The sequence below is a fragment of the Archocentrus centrarchus genome, chromosome 1 (assembly GCF_007364275.1).
Source record: "Archocentrus centrarchus isolate MPI-CPG fArcCen1 chromosome 1, fArcCen1, whole genome shotgun sequence".
Classification (NCBI taxonomy): Eukaryota; Metazoa; Chordata; class Actinopteri; order Cichliformes; family Cichlidae; genus Archocentrus; species Archocentrus centrarchus.
Window position 1 is genome coordinate 21,944,425 of NC_044346.1, and position 11,046 is coordinate 21,955,470.

General features: G+C 49.7%; 1 protein-coding gene across 1 annotated transcript; it reads left to right on the forward strand.

Annotated features, from left to right (window-relative positions):
- The first annotated feature begins 1,400 nt into the window (after window positions 1-1,400).
- Window positions 1,401-8,823, forward strand: LOC115778102 (uncharacterized). The gene is made up of 3 exons (XM_030726136.1): window positions 1,401-1,777; window positions 2,021-8,428; window positions 8,672-8,823. The coding sequence occupies exon 2, from the start codon at window positions 2,242-2,244 to the stop codon at window positions 8,041-8,043; it is 5,802 nt and encodes a 1,933-aa protein (XP_030581996.1). The 5' UTR covers window positions 1,401-1,777; window positions 2,021-2,241; the 3' UTR covers window positions 8,044-8,428; window positions 8,672-8,823.
- Window positions 8,824-11,046: the final 2,223 nt, after the last annotated feature.

Genomic DNA, 11,046 nt, shown 5'->3' on the forward strand with positions numbered 1-11,046 from the left:
TCTAAACTAAATGTTTTACCAGATGAAACCAAGCTAAGCCATTTTTTCTGCACAATTTTTGTCACACTTCCTGTTCTCTTTTTATTCTGTCATGGGGTTCTATCTTCCTGTTACATTTTTTTGTGAAAGTTGCCAACTTGTTATTGAAATGTATGAAACATCCATCCATCCATCCATTCTCTTCCACTTATCATGGTTTTAGGGTGGGGGGGGCTATCCCAGCTATCATAGGGCGAGAGACAGGGTGCACCCTGTACAGGTTGCCAGCCTGTCGCAGGGCCAACACAGAGAGACAAGCATTCACACTCACATTCACACCTATGGGCAATTTCAAGTGACCAATTAACCTAACCCCAGTAAGTGCATGTCTTTGGACTGTGGGAGGAAACCAGAGTACCCGGAGGAAACCCACACAGACACGGGGAGAACATGCAAACTCCACACAGAGATAGTTATTATTAGTGGTTATTAAACAATAGTCAAAATTTGCATGATATCATGACATCAAACTTTTCAAGCCTGTAATAGCCAAGACTGAAAAAAAAGATAAATGAGGGCAAAAAGCTTGGTCATTGTAACGTAAACTGTTATAACTGTCTTGAGCTTTAATCTTTACATCTACACCATCGCATAACATTACACCAATAGAGAGAAACCACAGCATAAAATGTTCCATTCAACAAGCCAATCACACCTTTCATTTCCTTTAATGGAAATATCTGCGCAGGTCATAACATTCGAGAGTCAGACCAGTTTTAGTGTCTTAACTGCAGATCACCGCAAACATGGACAGACTTCACTTTGTTCTTGTCCTTCTTTTAGGTAATATTTCTGAGGGGTAAATTTTAATTTATATTAAATGACTGTATTGATTCTAGATTTTACAATCTACAACTCAGCAATTACAAGCTTTTTGCATAATGTGAAACACTGGCCACATTTGTTATTGTTTTTGTATTTCAGGAGCTGACTGGATTTCTGGATCAGTGGTGGACGTGACAGTGAGATTGGGAGAAAACATCACTCTGAATTGTGACTGTAACACTGTATCAGCTGAGGAATTTACTGTGTGGTACAGAAACTGTACCCATGAACATCAGCCTTCTCTTGTTCTAAAACTAGAAGAGGATCAATTTAAACCCACCAGATGCCGAGAAACTTCACCAAATTCTTTACCTCACTTCCACTTTCTAAACGGGTCCTCTGGATGCTATGATCTCTTTATTATGAATCTATCTTATTCTGATGAGGGCCTCTATTACTGTGGAACTGAGCAGAAGTTGGTGGTGGAGGGAACAAGAGCTAACATCAAATATGTTTACAGATATGGCAGTGTCACAACAAGGATCCTAATCAGTAAGTACTTGTAAGTTTTATATATTAAGAATGTAACAAAGGGCTGACCCTAGATCAGCCTTCAAGTGCACCGGAACCCAGCTGATGAGGGAGCGCTGCGCTGCGCAGCATTGTGTGAGCTGTAGCATTGTCGGGAGGAGAAGAAGAGTGGCTGGAGAGTGCTAGTATTGTGATCGCTATTGTTTGGACCTGTGTGATTGTAGGTAGTTTCTGGCTTGACATTAATCCCTGTGTGCGTTCAATAACAAGTGAGTATTCGTCCAAGTACTCTGTGTAGCTGTAGTAAGTGTTCGCATTTGTAATTAGTTAATAATCGCCTTATCGCGGCTGCATTTTTTACCGCGAGTGCAACGTAGTTTGTGTAATGGCGGACCTAGCTGTCCAGATAGCGATCACAAGTCATGTGAATATTTGTATATTTGTCAGTACTATTATTATTATTCCTGTGTCTTTGTTTGTTGCAATGTATAGAGATGGCCTTGTTCCAGCTGTTCTAATTACATGTATGGAGGCTAAAGCTGTTAATTCATTTAAGCTACACCATGCTAACCATGACTAGGCTGAATTATGTTACAAGCTAAGCTGCATGTGTGAGCTTATGTATTGTGGTGATGAGAACTTATCAGTCCATGGCTAGTTATGTTTATATTTCTGTTTCTTTCAGAACCACACACATACCCACACACTCATAGCAAATATCCTGTTGTATCATTCCATCAATCCCACAATAAATCTTCAGTGACAAAGCTCTGGACTGTGCATTCTAATCGATGCCCCTCAGTGGCCACCTCTACAGCTGAACTCAGTCAGTTAGCGAATGTCCCACAGAACATTTGGAGGCCCCAGCGAGATTCCTTTTATTGTGGTTACTGAGGATTGCCAGAGATGTCCCAAGACCAGCAAACACATTATTATGCAGCGGGTGCCCGCCCACGACGCATGACGCGGCAACCAGCCTGGATGGAAGAATATGTAGTCTCCCTCCCAGAACAACAAGTGGCCTTCAGCCCCCCGGATGCAGCTTACCTGTCCCCGCGTCAGCCACCCTGTCGTAGCCTGAAAGGAACACCGGAGAGACCCGCCAGGATGACGCCTCTCGCCTCTTTACCAGTCGAGTATGCTGATTCGGATGCTAAGCTTGGAGCAGTCACAAACCATTGGCATGTGTCGGATGAGGCAGACCCCCTTTTTCAGAGCACGCCTATTACACCACGGCCAAAGCAGGATTCAGGAGCTACACCAGAAGTCCTTAATGCTCTTCACCAACTGATGGAGGAGAATCAGAGAATGCAAAGGCAGATGCTGCAACTGCAGCGGCGACTTGACGAGAGAGCATCACCGGTCCCGCAACCACACATGGTCTCGCTTACCTATTCTCAGCAAATAGAGCAGGCAGCTTCCCTGCTACACCCATTGCAGCAGCATGATGGCATGGACCAGATCCCACCACTGCCTCCACCTCCACCAGCAACAGCTGGAGATATGCCACCTCCGGGAGGTGACGGCATCTGGCCAAAGCCACCACCTCCAGTAACAGATGACCCACTGCCACCTCTGGGGCAAGATGTGATTACAGAACTCACAGAGCTGCTGAGGGACTTAAAGACAAAGCAACAGGTGCCACACCCAGAGCCACACCCCGTACCAAAGCCACGAACCCCCGACTACTGCCAGCCTCACGTACCAGCAGAGAGGGAGTCAGACTTCGGCATCCATCAGCGTGAGTTAGTCTACCGTGGTCCAAAACCCACTATCCCTCTATTTACTAAAGGGGACCCGAGGGAATTTGCCAGGCTCAAGGTTGCCTTGGAGAATCTGTTGCCAGAGGACGCCACAGAGCGCTTCAAGTACCAGATTCTTGTCGACCACTTGAAGTATGAGGAGGCCCTTCTCATCGCAGATTCGTACACAAGCTCCTCCTATCCTTACACAGAGACAATGGCAAGCCTTATTGAGCATTACGGGCAGCCACACCAACTTGCTCTCAAAAGGATTGCAGACCTGATGGAAGCCCCAAGTGTGGCACGGGGTGATGTCAGTGGCTTCAAGCGGTTTGCACTGAAAGTCAGAGCATTAGTGGGCATGCTGGATCAGCTGGGGGACAGTGGACAGACAGAGCTCCGCTGCGGATCCCACGTCACCCGACTCCTCTCCAAGCTGTCTCCAGACATGCGGGCAGAATTCAAGAGGTTCTTGTATCCCATGCGCATCACCATCCCCAGCCTCCTGCACTTCTCTGATTGGCTCAACTACGAGCTGAAGATCCAGGAGACAGTGTATGAGTCCCTGCATCGCGAGGACAAGAACAGCGCGGGGTCCAAGCCCGAGCGACGTCGTGATAGCAAAGGGGGAAAGAGCATCAGTGTTCTGCTTGCTGCTGATCAGCCCGAGAGTACCCCCACGGCAGCAAAGCTACCTGCTGGAGCCCAGCGAGCCAATAGAACGGCGTACTGCCCCTATTGCAACAATAATCAGCACTTTCTTGACCAATGTGCTAACTTTTCACAGCTCACAGTGGACCAGAGAACAGCGTGGATCAAGACGAACAGGAGATGCTGGCGATGCGGTCGCCTGCACCAAGCTGCTCAGTGCCGTCTGAAGATGCTGTGTGAGAAATGCAAAGGGAGACACCTGCAAGCATTGCATGAGGTGAATGCCAAGCCTCAAACGGAGAACACTGCGTGCCTTGTTAGCACAACCAATGAAATCCTATACCTTGATCGGCGATCAGGATGCAGCCAAGTACTGCTGAAGGTCAGCAAGGTGCTGCTACGCAACGGTCCCCTGGCCATTGAGACCTATGCCATCCTTGACGATGGATCCGAGCGGACCATAATCCTCCCGGAGGCAACACAAAGGCTCAAACTGAGAGGTGAAGCCGAAGACCTGGCTCTTCGGACCGTGCGGCAGGACCTTCAAGTGATACACGGCGCCGCAGTGTCGTTCTCCCTCTCACCCACTGATCAGCCAAAAAGGTCCTTCAAGATAAACAGAGCATTCACAGCGGACCAACTGGGACTGGCGGAGCACACCCACCCTGTGAAAGCCCTTCAGAGAAGGCATAAACACTTACGAGGCCTTCCCCTCCAAGCATTGAACAGGGTGCGCCCTCTACTGCTAATCGGATCTGACTACACTCATCTCATCACACCTGTGGAGCAGGTGCGCCTGGGTCCTCCAGGAGCTCCAGCTGCAGTGAAGACACGGCTTGGCTGGACCCTGCAGGGGCCAACCAAGCACATCAAGCAGCAGTCCATCACACAGCAGTGTCTGCAGCTCTCCACTCTCTCCCCGACGGCTGAGCTCCTTCACAGTGTGGAGAGACTGTGGCAATTAGATGTCCTTCCCTACAAGAATGAGCGGCTAGTCACACGTTCCAGGCAGGACCAGGACGCTGTCCACCTGCTAGAGACAAAGACTGTTCGCGTCAATGTCGACGGTATCCAGCGCTATGCCACTCCCCTTCTCAGAGTGAAGGACATGCCACAACTTAAAGCACCTAAGGAGGCAGTACTAGCCAGTCTCCGCAGCACAGAGAGACGCCTGCGGAGAGACCCTGACAAAGCCGCGGCATATTGTGCGGAGATAGACAAGCTGGAGAAAGCCGGTTATGCCGTGAAGGTGCCAGAAGAGGAGCTGGAAGGGGCAGCTGAATCCTGGTTCATCCCACACCACATGGTAACCCATAACGGGAAGAACCGGATCGTGTTTAACTGCTCCTATGTGTACAAGGGAGACAATCTTAATGAGCTGCTGTTGCCAGGCCCCCCGCTGAGTGCAAGCTTATTAGGAGTCCTCCTGCGCTTCAGGGAACACACAGTCGCGGTCAGCAGCGATATCCAAGGTATGTTTCATCAGGTGAGGTTGCTCCCTGAGGACAAGCCATTGCTCCGCTTCTTGTGGCGAAACCTGAAGACAGAGAAACCACCCAGCATGTATGTATGGCAAATCCTTCCATTTGGCACAACCTGCAGCCCCTGTTGTGCCACATTTGCACTGCAGAAGCACGTGTTCAACCACAGCCAGCCAGGCGAGGATGTCCGCGTATCCATAGAGCGGTCATTCTATGTAGACAACTGCCTGCAGAGCTTCTGCTCTGTTGAAGAAGCCCAACACCTGGTTGACAAGCTCAAGGCATTGCTAGCGATGGGTGGATTTGTGCTGCGCCAGTGGGCCAGCAACATGCCTGCGGTCATCAGTCACCTCCCAAAGGAAGCCAGATCGGAGAGCAATGAGCTGTGGCTCACGGAGTCCGACACCGACCCTCAAGAACTGGCCCTGGGGCTTCGCTGGCTCTGTAGCTCGGACACCATGGGGTACAAGTATCGGATACCGGATCACCCCACACCTACTCTGCGAAACATCTATAGAGTCCTCGCCCGTCTGTATGACCCTCTGGGCTTTATTGTCCCTTTCACGACACGGGCCAAAGTCTTAGTACAGCGGTTGTGGGACAAACACAGAGACTGGGATGACCCCTCCCTACCTGATGATGTGCTGCAACCCTGGTTGGCATGGGAGGAGGAATTGCAGGATCTCTCCCACATTTCACTGCCCCGCTGTTACGTCAGCCCAGGAATGGACAGCCCCCGCTGTCATCGAGACCTGCACATCTTCGCAGATGCTTCAGAGAAAGCCTATGGCTCAGTAGCTTATTTGCGAGCAGAGAGCCTAGATGGCTATGTGGAAGTGGCCTTCCTGTCAGCGAGGTCTAGAGTTGCGCCAAAGAAACAGCTGTCAATGCCGAGACTTGAACTGTGTGCCGCACTAACTGCTGCTCAGTTAGCCTCACTGCTGCAGAGAGAGCTGACTGGGCCCATCCGCAACATCATTCTATGGACTGACTCCACTACAGTCCTCACATGGCTCAAGTCTGACTCCTGTCGATACAAGGTATTTATCGGCACCCGAGTTGCCGAAATCCAGGAGCTTACTGATGCCCAGGCCTGGAGGTATGTGGACTCAGCCAACACCCCAGCTGACGACATCACTCGGGGGAAGACGCTGCTAGAGCTGGCCAGTGACAGCAGGTGGAGGCATGGGCCAGCCTTCCTGCAACAGGTAACAAACCTTTGGCCGGCACAGCCTGCGGCTGTAGTAGGAGAGGCCGAGGATGTGGCGGAGCTGCGAAGGCCAACTGTCTGCTGCCTCACTACATCAGTAACAACCTCACTGGGGCCTGATACTGATCAGTGCTCCTCCTTTGGGGAATTGACTGAGGCTGTAGCTCGAGCCCTGCATGGGGCAGCTGCAGACCAGGCATGTCTGTCTGCTGAAGACTACAGGGAAGCTGAGAGAGAGGTGCTTAGAAGGGCCCAGCAGGACAGTTTCCCTGAGGAACTGGACCTACTGAGGGCTGGCAAGCCAGTGCCAGCCACCAGTAGGCTCCGCTGTCTTGCCCCAGAGTATGATGAGACAGTGCAGCTGATTCGTGTTGGAGGGCGTCTTCGCCGCAGTGACCAGCTGGACCTAGATGCCATCCACCCAGTGGTCCTAGACCCCCGGCACAGAGTGTCTCAGCTCCTCATCCATGATACCGACAGGAGCCTGCACCATCCTGGAGCAGAACGGTTGTTTGCAGAGCTACGTCGCAAATATTGGATTCTGCAGGGTCGCGAAGCAGTCAAGCGGCATCAGCGTTCCTGCCCTGACTGTCAGAGGTGGAGAGCTAATCCATCTGTGCCAAGAATGGCCGACCTGCCACCGGCGAGACTGCGGCTAATGAAACCCCCCTTCTTCTCCACAGGTGTGGACTGTTTTGGGCCCTTGACAGTGCAGGTGGGCCGTCGTCATGAGAAAAGATGGGGCATTCTGTTTAAGTGCCTAACAACACGAGCCGTGCACTTAGATGTCCTGTCTGGACTCGACACCGACTGCTTCCTTATGGCTCTTCGCAGATTCATTGCCCGAAGAGGAAAACCGGCTGAGCTCTTGTCGGACCAGGGGACAAATTTTCGCGGAGGGGAACGAGAGCTGAAAGATGCTTTCAAGGCAATGCACCCCACCCTCCAGGATCATCTGGCCAAATACCAGATCCAGTTCCAGTTCAACCCACCAAATGCACCACACTTCGGGGGCATATGGGAAAGAGAAGTAAGGTCGGTGAAGGCTGCCTTGTACGCCACCATCCGGCCTCAGCCTATCCCAGAGGAAGTCCTCCGGACAGTGCTAATTGAGATTGAGGGGATTTTAAACTCCAAACCTCTCGGCTATGTCTCCACAGATGTGGCTGATGTGGATCCTGTGACCCCCAATCTCCTCCTCATGGGGCGGCCGGACCCATCACTGCCACAGGCAGTCTACACTGACACAGAAATGCTTAGCCGCCGCCGCTGGAGACACACCCAGGTGTTAGCAGACCAGTTCTGGACCCATTTCATCCGCCACTACCTTTCTACTCTTCAGCCACGCTCCAAGTGGCACAAAGATACCTCCCAACTGAAACTAGGAACCATCGTGATGGTAGTGGATCCCCAGCTCCCTCGGGCCCTGTGGCCACTTGGCCGGGTCACAGAGGTCATCCCAGGGACAGATGGAAGAGTCAGGACAGCTGTGGTCCAGGTCAAGGACAAGACCTATACGAGGCCTGTGGCGCGCCTCATCGCCCTCCCAGACATCCCAGACATGGACCCGATCAGCCCTTTGTCAAGTGACAAATTTGATAGTACAAATTTGGGGCGGCTGTAACAAAGGGCTGACCCTAGATCAGCCTTCAAGTGCACCGGAACCCAGCTGATGAGGGAGCGCTGCGCTGCGCAGCATTGTGTGAGCTGTAGCATTGTCGGGAGGAGAAGAAGAGTGGCTGGAGAGTGCTAGTATTGTGATCGCTATTGTTTGGACCTGTGTGATTGTAGGTAGTTTCTGGCTTGACATTAATCCCTGTGTGCGTTCAATAACAAGTGAGTATTCGTCCAAGTACTCTGTGTAGCTGTAGTAAGTGTTCGCATTTGTAATTAGTTAATAATCGCCTTATCGCGGCTGCATTTTTTACCGCGAGTGCAACGTAGTTTGTGTAATGGCGGACCTAGCTGTCCAGATAGCGATCACAAGTCATGTGAATATTTGTATATTTGTCAGTACTATTATTATTATTCCTGTGTCTTTGTTTGTTGCAATGTATAGAGATGGCCTTGTTCCAGCTGTTCTAATTACATGTATGGAGGCTAAAGCTGTTAATTCATTTAAGCTACACCATGCTAACCATGACTAGGCTGAATTATGTTACAAGCTAAGCTGCATGTGTGAGCTTATGTATTGTGGTGATGAGAACTTATCAGTCCATGGCTAGTTATGTTTATATTTCTGTTTCTTTCAGAACCACACACATACCCACACACTCATAGCAAATATCCTGTTGTATCATTCCATCAATCCCACAATAAATCTTCAGTGACAAAGCTCTGGACTGTGCATTCTAATCGATGCCCCTCAGTGGCCACCTCTACAGCTGAACTCAGTCAGTTAGCGAATGTCCCACAGAACAAAGAAATTAAACTAGGACTAACCGATTCATAGATGGATAACCATCATTGGATTATATTAATTTTAAATTAAAGATACAACAATTGTATATTTAAAGACATGTTTTCATTAATTATCGATCATAAACATTGATCAATATACAATGAATTAATTATAAACATCTCGAAGACTCGAATGCAAAAAAAAAACAGTACAATTACCGGACATCACTACCAAGGCCAGCTAGTCTCATAAAATGACTGTGACTATTCCTTAGATATATTATCTCTGACAGACTTTAATAACATGTCTAAATGTACACGTTGCACAAAAATGCATTGTTTCACTATTAAGTAGGACTAATACGTAATATATATATTTTTTTTTTAACAGAACAACTGGGTGGCCAAAAAATAAATCAATTCATGCATAAAAAATAAACATCAAACCACTATGTGTTTTCCATATTAGGATTTTCACACTCAGGCAGAAAAAGTTCCTGTTGGCAACTCACAATGGCTCTGCAATGTCAGCTCATTATTACTAAAGCAGAATGGCTTACATCTTAAAAGCAGACAATTATTTTGATTCACATGCATTCATTATTTTTAAACTAGCTTTAATTGGGTACTGATGTTTGGGGTTTGTATAAAAGTGGAGTATCGAATCTATACAACTAACTCAAACATGTTTGTGAACAATTTAGACTCCAGCGAGCCACACTCCCCAAAGTCAACCGGTCACACAACTCCACAAGACTATAGCATGTGCTGGAAACTGCTGTTTATTTTGTGTCCAACTTGTGCTGTTTTCTCCTCTGTTCTCTCAACTCTTCTTGTTGGTCACCTCTGCCAGAAAACAGGTAACTACTAAATATGGAACTTTTGGTGAATCAGTCCTTCTGTCATCAGTTCATTACATCACTTAGTTTCATATTTTATTTTTAAATTTAATGTTGGATGTAATTGTTTAATGATGTTTCCTTTTCTGTGGCTGAAAGCTGATCAACAAAGTTCAGAAACTTGTGGACAATCCATCCATCCATCCATCCATCCATCCATCCATCCATCCATCCATCCATTTTCTTCCGCTTATCCGGGGCCGGGTCGTGGGGGCAGAAGCCTAAGCAGAGAAGCCCAGGCTTCCCTTTCCCCAGCCACCTCCTCCAGCTCATCCGGAGGGACCCCAAGGCGTTCCCAGGCCAGCCGAGATACATAATCTCTCCAGCGTGTCCTGGGTCTACCACGGGGCCTCTTCCCGGTGGGACATGCCCGGAACACCTCACCCAGGAGGCGGCCAGGAGGCATCCTAATCAGATGCCCGAGCCACCTCAACTGGCTCCTTTCGATGTGGAGGAGCAGCGGCTCTACTCTGAGCCCCTCCCGGATGGCCGCACTCCTCACCCTATCTCTAAGGGAGAGGCCAGCCACCCTTCGAAGGAAACTCATTTCTGCCGCTTGTATTCGCGATCTTATTCTTTCGGTCACTACCCAAAGCTCGTGACCATAGGTGAGGGTAGGAACGTAGATCGACCGGTAAATCGAGAGCTTCGCTTTTACGCTAAGCTCCCTCTTCACCACGACGGACCGGTGCAGCGTCCGCATCACTGCAGAAGCAGCCCCGATCCGCCTGTCGATCTCCCGTTCCCTTCTCCCATCACTCGTGAACAAGACCCCGAGATACTTGAACTCCTCCACTTGAGGCAAGAACTCGTTCCTGAGCCGGAGATGGCACTCCACCCTTTTCCGGCTGAGGACCATGGCCTCAGACTTAGAGGTGCTGATTCTCATGCCAGCCGCTTCACACTCGGCTGCGAACCGTTCCACTGCGAGCTGGAGGCCCCCCCTGATGAAGCCAACAGAACCGCATCATCTGCAAAAAGCAGAGATGAGACTCTGAGGCCACCAAGGAAGAAGCCTTCCGCCACCTGGCTACACCTAGAAATTCTGTCCATAAAAATTATGAACAGAATCGGTGACAAAGGGCAGCCCTGACGGAGTCCAACACCCACAGGAAACGAATCCGACTTATTACCGGCTATACGGACCAAGCTCTCACTGTCGTTGTACAAGGACTGAATGGCCCGCAACAATGGGCCAGACACCCCATACTCCCGCAGAACCTCCCAAAGGACACCCCGAGGGACACGGTCGAATGCCTTCTCCAAGTCCACAAAGCACATGTAGACTGGTTGGGCAAACTCCCACGCACACTCGAATATCCTTGAGA